At 41.1% G+C, this 17709-nt stretch overlaps 1 protein-coding gene across 1 annotated transcript in view; it reads right to left on the bottom strand.

Moving 5' to 3' along the window:
* Window positions 1-17709, bottom strand: part of LRRC1 (leucine rich repeat containing 1) — a 129240-nt gene that overhangs the window by 6159 nt on the left and 105372 nt on the right. Inside the window, exons 9-11 of the mRNA XM_045867025.3 lie at window positions 17529-17647; window positions 15902-15985; window positions 6186-6301 (exon numbers count right to left, since the gene is read on the bottom strand). Of these exons, the coding sequence (XP_045722981.1) occupies window positions 6186-6301; window positions 15902-15985; window positions 17529-17647 (319 nt within the window). The remainder of the gene's footprint in view (window positions 1-6185; window positions 6302-15901; window positions 15986-17528; window positions 17648-17709) is intronic.

The raw sequence follows: 17709 nt of genomic DNA, 5'->3' as shown, positions 1-17709 counted from the left end.
CTCCATGTGGGCCGCCTGGGTGGCTCAGTTGGTTAAGCGACTGCCTTCGGCTCAGGTCATGATCCCGGAGTCCCGGGATCGAGTCCCGCATCGGGCTCCCTGCTCAGCGAGGAGCCTGCTTCTCCCTCTGACCCTCCCCCACTCATGTACACTCTCTCTCTCTCTCTCTCTCATTCTCGCTCTCTCAAATAAATAAATAAATCTTAAAAAAAAAAAAGCTAAATTATCTGCCTGATTAGCCTCTGTAATACTATTTAAAAAAAAAAAAAGATGGCTCCATGTGCATTAAATTACAATCTCAGCAGTGACTTCACAAGCTGGACAGTAATGAGCTCACTGCATTCTGTGAGCCACAAGATGAGGCACATTTTCTGAAAAGAAATCCCTGGCCCATGAATTCCGTAAGAAATCCTATGGCAGCATGTATTGCTGGGGCTCTTTCTTTTATGAACTTGCACACCTATTTCCAGTTTAACACATGTGGGAGGTCTACCTATACATCTTACCGAGAGATCAATACTGCATTATCAGACGTAGATGCCATTCTGAATGGGCAGGCTTATGGAAAACTAATTCGAACTCTATGTAGGGATATGAAGAGAAGTTGTACTCCAATATTACTAAACTAATCTAAATAAAATGTAAGCACAGAATGTTGTTACCTTAATAAATGAAGTAAAAATTATCAAAGAGTGCATGGAGAGTGTTAACAACAAATGCATTATTAAACTTTTCACAAGAACAAATTAGTATGTCTTACAAAATACTTCCAATATACAAGTTATGGAGATGACAAAATATTTTCTTTTCCTAACAGTCCGGCAAAGGCTGGTCCATCCCACACATATGTGCTGGGTGCAGTACTGAGTCAGTGGAATCGTACCTTACATGGGAGTTAGGTTTTAAAGTCAATGCACCCATGAGATTTCCATATGTTAAAGTACCCTTGAAAAGTCTCTGTGCTGGGCGCCTGGGTGGCTCAGTTGGTTAAGCGACTGCCTTTGGCTCAGGTCATGATCCTGGAGTCTCTGGATCGAGTCCCGCATCGGGCTCCCTGCTCGGCAGGGAGCCTGCTTCTGCCTCTGACCCTCCCCCCTCTCATGTGCTCTCTCTCTCTCATTCTCTCTGTCTCAAATAAATAAAATCTTTAAAAAAAAAAAAAAAAAAGTCTCTGTGTATTATACACTCTAATACTTTGCTCTTAAGGGCCAAACTGAGTGAGAAATATGTATTTTTAAATCCCAGAATCTACCGAGTTCAGTGATAGGACGCCCAAGGGATCTGAGGAAGCAGAGGCTTTACAGCTCCACTTCCTATTCTGAGGTGTTGGGTCTTTGAGCGAATAGAAAGTGAAATCTCTTATGCTTATACAACAGATTATTCCTGCCTCTGCCCAAAGGCTGTCACACATTTACTCAAATGCAAGGAAGTTAAAGACATTGCCAGACCTGGTGACAGGGATTTTTTTTTAAAAGAGTATCCTAACACACTGTGAAAGCTTCCAGTACTTTAAAACTCTTTTTCATTTTATTGAACAAAGGGATAATTCTTTTGGAATTTTCAGGGTCTTACACAAGATATTTACAGTCAGTATCTCTAGATTTCTTAATCATGAGAGCTTAAAGAAAAAAATATTAAGATTCGAAAATTGGCACAAAACACAAGTACTCAAACATAGTCATCATACCTTCTCAGAATAACTGGCTTTGCAGCTAAGTGCTAAAGCAAAGGCATAAATAAAGGGCTAAACAGAGCATCAGTAATAAATAACAGGTTCTAAGGATGATAAATCATATGGTAAAAGTTAAAATAAATTACTAGACTCTACAACAACAGATCTTGTAATCACATTCAACCAAGCCATATAAGATTAGTGACTTGTCTAGAACACCAGTTTCCCTGTAAAGAATCAGAGGGCCAGCTTGAACATGGTGGTTGCCAAACGAGCACATACCACACATGAGTTTGTTGACTAAGTGTCCTATGGAGGGGTGCTCCAGTAGTGTCGAAGACAAAAAAAGGAAACAAAAGTGCTCTGTTCCCTGCCCAGTCTGTGTATACGGAGATTCTGCAGTCTAAGCTAACGCCCACTGATTCACTGCTACCTGGGGCAAAAAAGACACATAAACACACTCCTCTGTTTCTCTTAGGTGAACCATCCCAGATAAAAGTGTGTGTGTATGTGTATGTGTACATATATATATATATATATTCCTGCTTTTCAGAGGAGTTAAAAATACATTTTTGGTTTATTCTGGTACCTTCTGTACACTGCAGAATCAACACAAGAAATCACAGTCCTATTTGTACACATCTCACATCTCCCTGTTTTATATAGGACCACATCCCCTCAAAAAGCCTGTGGTTACTATTTACATCAAAGGCACAAGGACTAAAGCAAATGAATAACCACACCATGAGCCAAGCCTCTCATTTCCAGTTAAATCCCTGACCAACTAACCTGAGGTGACCTTCCCCACCTCTACACTGCTGTAGTGACCGTACTGTCAAATTTATTTAACAACTACACATGGCCAACTGATCAATGCAATACTGACTTAACCTAGAGTTGCATGCTTCTTACAACTGAATGTTTTTACCTCCTACTAGAATTTTTAGTTTTACCTCCTACCTCCTGCTAGAATTTTTATCTCCTACTAGAATTTTGAGTTTTAAGCAAAGTTTTCAAAACTGTTTAAAGATAGAGAAAACATAAGTGGTGGAAAATTTACGTAATACCAAAATATCAAAACGGAAAACCCCCTGTAACCTCAAGCCTCCACTCTGCCTCTAGGGCAACTATTATTAATGTTTTGTTGTACTGCATAGATCTGTTGTTTTAAAAGCAAAAACAAAAATGAGAGTGCTATGTAGTGTCCAAGAGCTGTTCTTTTAATTTGGTACCATGGGCCTCCTGTGTCACTACACAGAAAAATTATCTCACTCTTTAACTGCTTACTATTCCACAGTATAGCTACGCTGCCATGTTGTGTTTTGTCTTTTAATATTTTTTCTCAGTTTTACTGAGCTGTAATTGCCATGTAATATTGTGTAACTTTAAGTGTTATATATATATTATATATATATTCCTAAGTGACTACCACAGTAGAGTTAGTTAACACCTCCATCCAGTCATATCATCACCACTTTTTGTGTGTGTGTGTATGTGTGTATGTGTGTGTTGAGACCATTCAAAGATCTATTCACTCGGCAACTTTCAAGGATATAAGGTGGTATTGTTAACTACAGTCACCATGATATACATCAAGTCCCCAGAACTTATTCATCTTATAACTGGGAATTTGTACCCACTGATCAATACCTCCCTATCTCCCCTACGCTTAGCCCCTGGTGACCACCATTCTACTCTCTATTTCTAGGAATTTGACTTCTTTAGATTTCACATGTGAGATCAGATAGGATTTGTCTTTTTCTGTGTGACTTATTTCACTTAGCATAATGCCCTCAAGGTCCATCCATATTGTCATAAATAACATGGCTTTTTTCTTTCTTATGGCTGAATAATATTCCATTATACATATATCACACCACATCTTCTTTATCCATTCATCCATCTGCTGATGATGTTTAGGTTGTTTCCATATCTTGGCTACTGTGAATGGTACAAGGACCAAAGCAATGCTGCAGTGAACATGGGAATACAGATCCTTCTTCAATATCCTGTTTTCATTTCCTTTGGCTATATACCAGAAGTGGGATCACTATAGCATATGACAGTTATATTTTTAATTTTTTGAGGAACCTCCATACTGTTTTCTCTAGTGGCTGTGCTTCCCACCACAGGGCACAGGGGTTCCCCTGTCTCCACATCCTTACTAACACTTGTTATCTCTTGTCTTTTTGACAACATCCACTCTAACAGCTGTGAGGTAATATGTTTTAATATTTTTAGATCTAATTTTTTGGGTTATAAAATTCAAAGGTACGACCTATTTCCCCATTGGTAGTCACTGTTTCTAGTATTCGGTACTACTCTTCCTCAAAGATCCTCAAATACTAGATGTTGTGTAGTGGGTGAATATTCCTAAGGGAAAGAGTAAGAATTAAGGAAATGGATTCTGTGTCCATGGGTAGCTGCTGATAAAAGACATCTTCTCTGTTACTGTACCACAAGATTTGATACTTAGTTTCCAAGTGGCATTTTATAGTTACCCTATCAAACTTGTCAAAGAAAATTTGTGGAAACTAACATATAGTCTGTGTCATTTGCTATTTTTATATGCTTGAGAGAAGAGGCAAAAACTTCTCTTGTATGTGGTATGATTTCCCATGGTATAACATTTCTGCAAGCTAAAAAGCTGACATCGTAGCCTTTTTTTTATTAGTTTCTATACTAATACTTTAAATAAGTAGTAATTAAATATTTTAATAGGTTTAAAATTTGGTTATGAATCTGAATATACGTGTGACACATTTAACTGACTCAGATGACAGCTATGTAACTCTACTTTTTAATGGGGTTTTCTCCACCCCAGCCCAAGCATAATAAAAATTTAACTTTCCCTTCTGAGAACTAAAGATTGGAGGCTTCACTCATGTGAAAAACAGTTTTCAGGCTCAAGAATTAGTGATGCAATTTCATGCTCACAGGTGTGGCAAGAATCTGGGAAGGTTTGGAGTCACTGAGTTTCTACTGCTGGAGTTTAGGAAAGAACCACCCTTCCCAAGCTCTATGCTTCATGTGAGACTCCGTCCAGCAAAAAGTCAACGCTCAACTCAAATTAACCCTGAGTTTCCGGTATCCAGTCAGTGGTTCAAGAATCTATCAAGATGTCCTGAAAGCCTTCGCTTGAAAATGGTGGGCGTTCCCTGAGGCCTGCTGAGTCCTGCTATTTATTAGCACCACTACCTAAATCCATTAGCCAGAATGAGAAATGGTGGCTTGTGCCCGACCTAAGGGACCAGTTAATCAGCACTTAGCACACAGTCCCCCAAACACTCTTCTGACTGCTGCTACTCTCTCTCATTTAAAGTCATTGATCGTCTTCCCCTGTCTGAGCACTTTTTCTCCTATCTAACTATGTAACACTCGAAAGCATTTTTTAAATTCCTTTGGTGACACAGCCTGTGATACAAGGCATTTCCCAGTGGCCTACTATTCACTCTGCAAAACTAACATTTTTAACATTTTCCTTTGGGCGACCAATATTTACCAGGCTTCTATCATGTGCCAGGCACTGTGCAGGGATAAACGGTAGAGCGGCCCAGACGCAACACCTGACTCCGCGCACCCTTAGGTTTAGACGGTCACACACGCGTACGCTGGCGATTATCTCACGGTGCTGTGAGTGCTCTGTCAGGGGGAATTCAAAGGAGCAGCCTCCACGCAAAGAAAGCTCCCCGGAGGAAATGAAAACAGGAGTGATGAGAGATAAAAGTGGGAGTCAGAGAAGAGGGTCCCAGGCAGAAAGAGTAGCTGAGCTAGGCTCAGGGGAAAGAAAGTGCATATGCGATCTGAGGTGACGAAATTAGTTCAGACTGGCTGAAACAAATCCACAGTCTGCACAGGTGAAGAGAAGGAATATTCCAAAACCAGGGAGCAGTCTACTATGACCTCTGACCTCAGAACATGAGAAATGGCACTGCTGTGACCTTGGGGAATACCAGTCAGGTAGCTCTTCACTTTATGACCACTTGGTGATTCTGACATTAGCTGGGGATCCTTTGGCCAGAAAAATGTCCCTGAATATAATTTTGTTTACAGTTTCAAGGGGTTCAGAATCACCAGCAGAGCACATCAAGACTCCTGGTTAAAATCTAGTTCAAACTCATTCAAGCTCATCCTTCAGATGAGGAAACCCAGAGGCTCACGATGACTTACAAAAGCTATCAAAGTTAAGGGAAAACCTAAGTATCCCAGTTCTCAGGCAGCGCTGTCTCCCTTACATCACTGTATGCTGTTCTGGGAAGCATTTCTATAGAAGCGTCCACTTAAACTTCAAAGTGCCCCGCACTCAGGCCGTCCTTGACCTCTTCTACTCCCCCATCCAATCCATCCCTCCTGCTCTCAGATTAACAACTTTCTGGGCTCTGGGTCATTTGACTAATTGGTACATATTCTATAAGATGGAGCAAAGGCAAGATGGCAAAGACACATGACAAAGGTTGGAGTGGATGAACATCTGGCTCTTTTTCTCAAAAAAGGCAAACCAGAACATGCTTACCTGTTCCCCGCCACATCCAGGACATGAAGCTCTGTGGCCTGAGACACCTCTGCAGGTATCCGAGTTAGTCTATTGTCACGCACACAGAACACAGTGAGGCTGCAGCACCCTCCAATCTACAATGAGAAAGAAAATACATCTTTTTTCCAGGTTTTTGTGGAAGATGGTGGTGGGTATCTTGTTTGTCAAATGGCATGAAAAGAACACATAAAATGATACCACATGATTTTAAGTTTCACTGAGGCCAACTATTTTGAATTTAAATCATATAAACATTAAGTAGTCCAGTAAGTTCATAAAAATCTCTACAATACATTAAATGTACATATTCTAAATTAAATCAAGAAAATAAACAGTACAGTTGAAAAATCTCATTCTGAAAAGCAAGTCATTTTCCACTGCTATTCAAATAGCAACTATATCTTTTAAATACTAACTAAGCTACCCAGGTCCAGATAAATATTATTTGGTGGATTAAGAATTCTAAGTTTCAAAAATAAGGCCAACAATGATACATGCACACCCCTTTGAAGACTTGCCCATTATATTAAATCCAGTGTTCCCAGTGTCTCAGTTCATTTCAAAAAACAAAAAAAAGTAAAAAAAGGATATCAAATAGACAATACAGTACATTAATTTTCCCCCATACATCTTTTAATTGCTTTTGGTCATTCACAACTTAACTTGGTAAATTCATTATTCATTTTCCTTTCACAAATGCAAAATCAACAATATTTTAGGTAAAACTGAATGTGGTAAATACACACATTAATCTGGTAAATTTAATGCTGGTAGAAACATATCAATATTGACATCCACACCAAATTTGATTACTATTTATTTATTTAGTAAGTGATTCAACGGTAATTGAGCTTTGTATGAGCCTGGTCTTCAAAAAAGAACATAAGCACAAAAGAACTGAACCATTCTCTTGAACAAACTGGCCATGGTTTCTATGGTCAGGAAAGCTGAATCAAGGGGGTGGAAAAATAACTCAATCTCAGACACAACATTCTGCAGGACTCCATACAGTACTACATTCTTCCTGTACTAACTATCCTGACCCAGAGTGATTGCAAGAAAAGGCTCATGAAGGAACCTATTGATGTCTCTCTGACACATGGAAAAATACTCCACAGCTTCCCACTTGAGGAGAGGCAGGAGACTTGCATCTTTAATGATATCTAAGTACATCCCATGCCCTCTTCTATGTATACATGTGTTTAATATATGTATGTACCTTAAAAAAGCAGAATGCATATTTATGAAATTGCTACATAATTACGAACATTTGGCTTTTTATGAAATAAAAATTATGCTACATAATTATGAACATTACCTTCATGAACAATCTTACTATGTCTTCCCTTAGGAGTTAACATAAAGACTTGAGATCAGGTATTTAACCAGAGTACTTACCCATAATGGATGTAAAAGAAAAATAAACATAAAAGAAAACACGAACTAACGTTTGTCTAAAATGGAAAACACCCAGATATGTAGAAAGGCTTTTAGATTGTCCCCATGATTTCTCAGTATTCACATTTCCCATCCCAGTAAAACTGGTGCATTCACTGCCCTCTAAAATATAACATTTTGGTCCCACTGTGTCTTATAGAAATGCTCTTCTTTTTTCTGTCTTTCTAAATCTTACCAACTGTCCCAAAGTAGCTAAACATCCTCTACACCATTGAGTCTTCCCCAAACCCCACAGTCCATACTGATACACTGCTCTCTGCATTCCTTTTGTAATTATGATCTATACACTGAGCTGTTTAACTTGTACATGTCCATAAAACCAGGGTGCTTGGCAAGTACAGTACCCATCCTACCTACCTACCAACTCTTCTCATTTAGATATGTTTATACGCTTATGTTTATTTATTTACTAGTGAAAGACTGCTACTTGAAGTTAATATCTGCTTCTACGTGTAGAAATGAAAATTACAAAACTCTTCTTTTTTGTATTAAGAATCATTAGAGAGGCCTCTCTTAGGTTTTATAAACATAGGGCCCCAAAATCATGCCCTAAAAGAGATATACAACAGGATCTTTGAGGGGCTTGGCATTCTTCCCTCTTGAGGAAGGGAATCATCAGTTTTACTCAGATGCCCAGGAATATTATGGAAGGAATCAAAAGAGGATCGACATGATTAGATTTTCTCTGATAAACTGAGATGATCCCAACAAAGATCTATTCATGGGAAGAAACCCCCAAGCTCCTCATGGAGGGGAACCCCCCATGACCCTGCTCCATGTGCAATGGGCTCTGGGCTCAGTAGTGGGTCTGTGTGCCACGTGGGAGGTCTTCCAGGTCAGCACGTGGCTGAGGCTGGATCTCACATTAACCTTATCATCCCGGCCTGGCTATAAAGACGTAGGATTTATCTGTACTCCAGAGAGGCAAAGCAGTTATGCACATACACAACCCTCACAGTGGCAAAATAAGGTACTGGAGTGTGTATAGAGCTGAAACTGCATCATAACTGGGGGCACTCTGTCATGAAGCTGTCCACTGCTCCAGTCACCTGTAGGATATCTGTTTTGGGGCCCTAATACTATACCATGTGAACATTTTCAATCTGTATCATGTACATATACTATCTATCAAAAAATCAATTAACTCATTAAAATGGGTCAGAGAGGGTTCTAACAGTTGTTGGAGCAATAAAAGTTCTGGACAAGTAAACACCCCTTAAGTCTTTTGAGGGGGCGGGAATAATGTGAACTCCCAATGGAATGTGTGAGCTGTCTACTGTGTTTATAGTCTCATTTATTTATTTTTTCTTTTTCCTTTCCCATTCTAATCTCAAACCCATCTGAGACCTCAAGGGGTGGAAAGCAATTGTATTCAAGAGCCTCGTAGGCACTCTGGGTTGTCACAGCAGGCAGAGTGACCTCCTGATCTCTATTGTCGAAGGGTTTCAGAAAACAATGAAACAATGCCAACAAAGAGCGAGTGTTATTGCTCAGTGTGCCGGGACGCCTTTATCACCCTCAGAGGCACGCACTGTCCCAGGCAGAACAGTGCACAAACAGACACCTCTTTCCAAATCAGCCAGGAAGTCATGGCACGAGCCTTTGGCTTTCGGAGAGGATTATTAAGCAGTAAAAACCGTAACTCAAAAGGTATAGTTCTTCATAGACATCAGAGAGGAATGTGGCGCACTGGAGTAGGATGCTCTGGGATCACGAAGACCTGGGCTGGAACTAAGGCTCCGTCCTGTGTTTTGTGTGTTAGACTATGTTACTTTAACCAAAAGTAACAATCGGGATCAAATTAAATGAAACCACAAACACAATTTAGAACCTATCATAGAACCTGGCCTAATAAATGTGGCTGGCAAACCAATGTGACAGTTACTGTCTTTTCAAGAAGTCCAAGTCCTGGATCCAAAAGACCAGTGCAGTCAACACTTGCGTGCCTGCTGTGTTGTTGGAAGTGTGCTGACCCTGGTGAGCTCCTCCCAGAACACACCTGACCTTCTTAAAAATCTCTCCCCAGCAATGCATCACTGTGACAAAATGACAAAATGTCACTGTGGAAAATACTAGGGATAAATACACTGTGACTTCACTGCTAGTGAAGCACTGGTGTGAGCTCAGTATTCTAGTATACATATGGTTCATGTGTATTTGTTTTCTCTCTCGGGTTCAGGAGGTAGAATTTACAGCGTCCTTAGTGATCATCAGGATAAAATGCCTGTATCACTTAGAAATTCTGGGAAGCAGAGTCACTGTTTAAATAACTTATTACCATCTACGTAGGAAGCTGGTATTTTTAAACTTCCTTAAACCACATAATAGCACCTTCCCAGAATACAAAGGGTTGGACTTGGAGAACTACAGAATGTAGCTGAGAATCTTTGTTTTGCTGGTTTGTGTCTCTTAATTCCAGACGATACCTTCCTTCACTGTTTGGACCTGATTTAACCCACCTTGAGGAGATGGGATCTGCAGGTCATTGAGCAAACCCTTAGTCGGGTCAGCTGCGCTAAGTATTAATTGCCTGCAGGTGACATTACTGAAGAGGCGATAATCACTGTCAGTGATCCAAAGAGAAAACCTGTATTAGTCATCCTTGTCTACCTATATTCCACTTTCTGAACACCTGCCCCAAGTGTGAAGAAACTTTCATTTTTCCTTCACTATCTGCCTTTTAATATTCTATACGTAACAGAATGGAACCTACATTTCACTGGCAGAAAGGAAAACGTACAATAAGTGAAATCTGGTCAAAACACAATTTGAGCTGTAATAATATGGTGAGTAATTTTAGAAACCAAAGACTGTTTTTTGCCTTTCCCATCATCATTCGTGGCATATTATTCGAATGTTCCTGTTTCATAAATATTTTGGAAATCATGTGGCTTTGGGACTTCCTGAATTGTTGGGCCCCTGACATCGAAATATCCACTAACAGCTACGGCATTCTTCATTTCTAATTATAAAAAAGTTACGCTGACTGGAAAATAAAAACCATATATACACACACATAAAGGCACAAGGAAAAAACTCAGACCAATCCTACCCCAAAGGGATAATTGGTATTAACATTCTGAAGTACAATCCTCCGGTATTATTGCCATGCACTTGTGATTATATATATACATACACACTTTGATGAAATTAGGACCAACACTATGATCTTCAGCACTTCTGTTTACACATAACACCAGGAACGTCCTCCCACATCATTATGTTTCTAAAAGGACTTTTATTGACCACATAACTATTTGATTCTACAGACGTCTCGCAGATCACTTCACAAATCTCCCCCATTAGATGCTGATAGTTGGTTCTACCATGTCTTTCCTGTGTAATCTTGGGCAAGTTACTTCAGCTGAGTCTGGGTTTCCAGGACTCTTGGATGTTGATAACGACTTACTACACCTCACAGGACTGTTGTGAAGATTAGACACGAAGATGCAGGAAAGCGCAGTACCTGGCGCGTGTGAGCTGCCCCTGTATGTGTACCTGTTAGTTGCCCCTACATATACATGAGAAATACTCTTGTGCATGGTTTTCATGTGTACCACAACTGTGTTCCTAGGACAAAGCCCTAGAAGTGGCATTGCAGAATCAAAGGGTATGAACACTTTCAAAGGATCCTTCAATATGGTTCCCTTCCAGAAGACGTAATAATTTATACTTCCATATTATCTATGCATTTTCCTGTGCCCTCGCCAACATCTGGTATCACTTTTTTTTTTTAATCTTGACAATATGATAGGTCAAAAAGCTTCTATTAACATTTCTGTGAATACTGATGGGACTAAAATTTTTTCACATTGGTAGCCATTTCTATTTTTTCTTCTCTAAATCACTTACTGTTTATTGTGGTGGGTTCTTTGCTTTAATTTTTGTCCACTCGTGGGAACATCTTTTTCTCAATGATCGGGAAGGATTTCGAGTAGAATGAGGAGAGACCTCTCCGTCTGTAATGTTGTAAGACCCTGGCCCCCAGGCTGTCTTTACCTTCTTGAAGACCAGAAATCTAATTTTCACATAGACAAATCTACCAACTGGTTGTTTTTTTAGGACTTGTTTCCTCTTTCAAGTTTGGGAATGCCTTCTCCATTTTGAAATCCAATGGCCAACTATATTTTATTCTAGTATTTTTAGGTTTTATCTTATCTCTTTTATCAATAATCCATTTTAGAATATGATGGAAGCTTACATTAAATTGTAATAAGACAGAAAGCCATCCATAAAACGAATTCTCTATCACCACAGACACTTCTGAAAATCACAATATTTATGGGTACTTAACGTTTACAGAGTGCTGATTTAAAACAAAAACAAGCTTTGATAAATGATCTGCAAATCCTATCTTTTGACTGGATAAGTGTGATGGAGTCAAGATCACTTTCACTTTGACTTAATGGAGACAAAAGACTGGACTCTAAACTTGGACACATGCTCAATTTCTTCCAGCCAGAAACTCTTTAGATGGTGCAGGTTGTTCAAAGGTAAGATTTGGCTGGGGAATATTACGAAGTTGCTGGCTCTCTTTCATCATACTCACAATCACACAAAAACCAACTCCCTCTCTATCCACGCATCACAGAACGCAGTCTCTTCTTAATTCTTCCCTCCACCAAAAACGTTAAGTTTTGGGGGGAGCCTTCTTTCCCCCAGAAGCATACACACTTACATGACAGGATGAGAAATAAAAGACACAAATAAGTTGCTTGAAAAATCAGAAGCATGCCACATGTAGCAAATAAAGCAAATCTAGCCTTTCCATTGGAGAGAGAATTGTGCTGACAAACCGGAATTTAGTGAAGACAGATGAGCTGCCACGTTATGCCTTTCGGAATTTCTGAATAACTTAAAATATAATTCACAGAAAAGCATTCTTTTGAGAGAGAACAATCTGAACAAATCTGACAAACACGTAACAAAATAAGGTTCCAGGCCATGCGGTCATTTAAAAAAAAACAAACAAACTGAGTTTAGACGAAAATGTCCAATATTTTACAATGAGGAACACACAAAGCAGTCAGCCGATTTGAAATCTTCATGCATTTCAGAAGCAAAATGGAAGTTAGAGATGCAACTGTGGTCTGAACAATACTTACAAGATAACAAGTTTACCCGACTTTTCTAAATTTCCAAGCAGCTAACAATTAAGAAAACAAGAGACATTCATTGATTTGCAAATAACACCACAAAACACAAACAGAATCTATTATTGTGACCCACACAGTACATTTTCCCCTCATTTGGGGGAAAAAAAACAAAAACAAATAAATGCTGCCAGAGACTAAGGAGCTGTGCTCTAAAACATGATATACAATAGTACCAAATTAAAGAAAGCCAAAAAACAGGAAGAACTACATGGCACACCAGACCCAATCGCAATTAACACAATTATGGATTTCTGGCATATATACTGAATCAGTTAGTGTGTCAGTTTAGATCTGTCATGCATGCAACTTAATTGTTCAAGAGAGAGTAGAAGAGTTTTGCAAGTGCAGAATCCAACAAGGAAAGTACAGGATGTGATGGCATCAAGCTTGGAGGCAGAGCAAGTGCACACACGCATAGTCGCCTAGGTCCAGCCCCGCTGCCCCGATTCTACACCCACCCTCACACACACACACATGCACACACACGCACGGTCCCAGGGCCTGCCACACTCACTCGGTGCACAGAGACTCATGGCACGGCAATGCGGCGCAGACCACCACGACACCCTTGGGGGTCAGGAGGCCTGGGGTGGTCTGGCTGCTCAGCCCCGACAGTCAACAGCAAGCACTCAGCAGCCATTTCTCCGGGGTCACCACACTGCAACCCGCAGCGGAATTAGGGACATGGGCTCAGGGCGTTTCCCTACCCTAGGAGGTGAGTGTGCATGAGTAGCAGTGAAGGTGTGCTAGAAGAGAGCCAGTTCCTAAAAACCTCAGCACATTCCCTGCTTTCTCTCACCGCTGCAGGAAAGGGCACAGACTCTATCATCAAACTCTACCTGCCAGAAAACCAATCACAATTTCATAGAGAGCGGATAACACGTGACAGCTAGCTAGAATGCTTCAAAGCTAGAACTATTTTCACACCACATTCACTTTCCACATCGTGAAACGCTGTTCTAATAAAATAAATTTGCACGGACACAGCATGTGGTGGGCATATCCCTCTGGACCCTGAGTACAAGTTTCATTCTCTTAAAATGTAAAGAGGACAGATGCTAACATGATGGCAATAATTTTACACAAATAAAATGTTAAAGTTGTGCCTAGGAGGTATTCCTTTGCTAGAGAATCAGAAGAGGGGGATGGGGAAGACGGGCTAGGTGGGGAAACTTAGTGGGGATGGACATTCAACTCCCAAGTGCTCTCTTCAGCACTAACCTTGAAAATGTTCCTGAAAAGTATTAATTTTCGAACACGTCCAAGCTAAAGATAGTGTGACCTCTCTTTACCAACTTAAGGTCCTATCTTACCTCAGGGCCACATGTGAAAAGGCTGGACTGAATCTGTATGACCTGAGCGGCCATGCTTTCCTTGGCCGGTGGAAGAACAGTGAGCAGGCTGAGGGGACACATCTCTGGAGCCCATTCTACTGACTGCTAGCTAGGTGAGGCCTGCTATGGAGGGCTTTCCACTGGCCTCAGCTTCCTCATCTGGAAAATGAGGAACTCTCCCTTATGACCTCAAAAGCCGCTGCGAGGATTTAGGGAGTTAAACACAACAGCGCCGAGTACGGTACGCGGCATCTAAAAAGAAAGTAAGAAATCTTCCCTACTTCCCTGTGCACGTGTCTATGTGTCCAGTCTGCTACCCATTCAACAACAGTAAAGTCAATATTCAGAATATCAGCTCTATGTTTTGGTTTATCACTGTGAGACCAGAACCAACATGTTCTAATTAGCAGAATCTCTTACTTGTTTGTGTCCCAGTTTAGCGGAGGTGTACTGAAGTCTTTCTGTAGGGAACAGTTTTAAGTGCCAGTGCTCAGAGTAAGGATGGGTCAGAATATGGCCAATTTATGACAAATACCCTCTATGCGTCCCTTCAGGAATGTCAGCTGTCTTGCCCAGGCAGAAGACTGGGACCCAGAGGGTATAGCACCAAGATGAGGAAAGAGAAAGAGAAACCAAGCAAAGCTCAGACACCCGGAGAAAGGCCATAGGAAAGTAAGAACACACAGTTCTGGCTGGTGGGATGGTAGTTCTAAAATTATCCCAAGAGAAATAAAAAATAGTAATAATAAATAAAAAAATAAAATAAAATTATCCCAAGAGAGATGTAAGAAAGGGTAAAAACAGAGATAGGAAGGACACTGCGCCTGGCCAGGGATCATCTCACACGATATCACACCTTTTCATGTGAGGCCTAACAAAGGGGACGGGGCTCACCAACATTTGATGGGGGGAAGAAGGGTGGCTAAACTGAGTTTCAGGCTAACAGTTAACAAAAAAAATCACTACCCATCTCCCAGTTCCCCTAGTTCCAAATAGAAGGTAAGCTTTCTTGTTAAACATTACACAGGCATCCTTGTTAAATCTGCTCTGAGTCCCCTTGTTTTCAGCCAATTCCTTTGCCAGAACTGAAGTGCCTCTGTGTCTGCACAACTACTTCCCACAATGCATGGTGATGGTCTCTTCTCCTGGTGGGATCATCCACACACACACACACACACACATACACACATACACACAGACACACACAAAATTCCTAAGAATCTGGCTACAGCTGCCCATTCACCTCCCTCTGTGTGAACGCCTTTGTGAGGAGTTCATTCACTCTCTCCCAAACATGAACACTGCCAGGTCTCGATCTCTGCCCACGAAAAGGGTTGCATCAAGTCCACTTTTATAATTCCAAAGGCTTAGGAAGCAGTTTAATTTCACATTAAACTCCGTTAGACCCAACGTTATCCATTTCCTCTGCTAAACTCTCAAATTACCTATTTTTGTCAATGGTTCTCTATATGTCAAGCCAGAAAGGTCAAACTCTCTCTTTCTCCCACTTAAAATCCTGTCAATTCAGCTTTCTCAACAATGCTCATAGTCATCTGGACCCACCTATTCTCTTTAATGTTACTGATGATCATTCTTTGATATAACTCCTCCAACCATTTCTATGCTCACAAATGAGAGTACATAACATTTAAAAAGCACCGCAGTAAGTCTTTTAAAACATGTGACATTATGATCCCTTGCGTGCTATTATTTCTTTATAATATTATTGTTTTTTTAAAGCACATACCTCTTTTGGTAAAGACACTAATTTATTTCTGTCTGCATTCAAGTTGCTCAACTTCTTAAGTTTTCCAATGCTCTTAGGTAAAGTCTGTTAAAGCAACATTTTAATTATTAATTTAACACATTTTTTTTAACATGACTCACAGTAAAACAGATCTTTTCAAGGATTTAAAGAATATAATCTCATCCAGCAAGAGACATAATAGTTCTTTCTGAATATCGGATAGGTCACAGCTCATTTGGAAGATGCAGAATTAAGTATTTTGCATTTTTGTTAAAACCAGAGTATGTTTCAATGAAATGAAGTCAAAGGCACAGACCTGGAAACAGAGAAACACGTAGTAAAGAAGTAACGCTCTTCAATCTAAGGAAGAATTTTCACCTCAAGATTCATCCCTTCATTGCCTGAACCTTGGAGAACACACTGGGAGAATGGCTTGGATGACCCGGAAGCCAGAAGGCTGGGGGGACCAGAATCCTGAGCAGGGGTGCTGTGAGGCTGGGGGAAGGGCAGGCGGCATGGGGACAGGAGCAAGATGAGCAGGGCTGAGAGGTGGGGCGTGCAGAGCACTCTAGGAACCAGGTGGGGCGCTGGTGGAGGGGAGAGCTTCAGCGCTCTGCTGTAAGCCAGGGGCGAATGTTATGTTTATAGCTGTTACGATAACTATCTGTAAGCCTAAAACCATAAACGAGCATCAGAAGACTGGGGCACTTCCACTACACCCACCAGAGGAGGCTGCCCGAGCTACCTGAGGAGAGATGTGGCTGGGCTCCCACACCAGCTCTGTGTCCTACCCACTCGTGCTGTCTTTCTGCTCTCTCTACCTCAAGAGCACTGCTTACTGTTTTTATGAAGAAAGGAGAAAAGAGAAGAGGAAAAAGGAGCAGGGAGAGTAGGGTAGGAAATACAGTGACAGAGAAAGGTAGGAAAGTACGGTGAAGCAAACATGGCTGCTAGAAGACAACGAAGAGAGGAGAAGGAGAGGATGGAGTGATCAGTGAGAGCCTGACGAAAGCAGAGAGAGCAGCTGGAAGGGAGCGGGAACAGAGATCTGCTGTCATCCTGATAACACCCCTCTCCCCCCAGGTGGCTGATGCCAAAGCTTCACCATTGGGAGGATGGGGAAGCCCGGGCCAAGTGTGGGATACCTGCAGCTACCGACACCCCTAATTTCTAGGGTGGGGTGAGATCTCAATTCCACGCTCAGCCCCACAAAGAGCACTCATCCCCCCAGTCCCACCAAGGCTTTTCGCAGCCAAACACCATTTTCTCCCCTTCTCTCTCTGTCTCTTTCCATTTGTTCGAAGAACCCTGAGAGAAGGTTTCCTCTGGCGGTCCTCGGACACCAGGGCAGAGGCATCAGCACATCCACGGATGGTGGCTCATCCCCATCCCTCACTGGAGACCTCTGTCAGCGGATCCTAACTACCACTCTCTTCACTTAAGCAGGTTAAAAGCCACTCATCTTTATGTCCTGCATTTGCTTTGAAGTCCATGTTTTTAGATGTAACGTAAGAAAATTTCCACATAGTCCACCCCAATTATGAGTAAGTAGACTCTACCCTAATAAGTTTCTATGATACAGAAACCACACTATACGTATCCATTTGAATGTGCAGCCCACACTCACCAGGAGCCGGTTTTCTGTAAGAACTAATTCAGTGAGGCTTTCACAGTCCCCAACTGCTTCAGGCAACTGTGTGAGTCTGTTCTGATCCACCTTCAAGATCGACAGTTTCTTTAGTTTTCCTGTAAAAGCATTATTTCAACTCATTAGTTACAACTGTCTTCCTAATCATCACTTGGTATCT

This window comes from Mirounga angustirostris, unplaced genomic scaffold, assembly GCF_029215605.1.
Source record: "Mirounga angustirostris isolate CCGP_5_RB_7025 unplaced genomic scaffold, mMirAng1.0.hap1 SCAF_8, whole genome shotgun sequence".
NCBI lineage: Eukaryota > Metazoa > Chordata > Mammalia > Carnivora > Phocidae > Mirounga > Mirounga angustirostris.
Note: the sequence above shows the minus strand (reverse complement) of the source record. Positions and strands in the feature narration are given on the sequence as shown.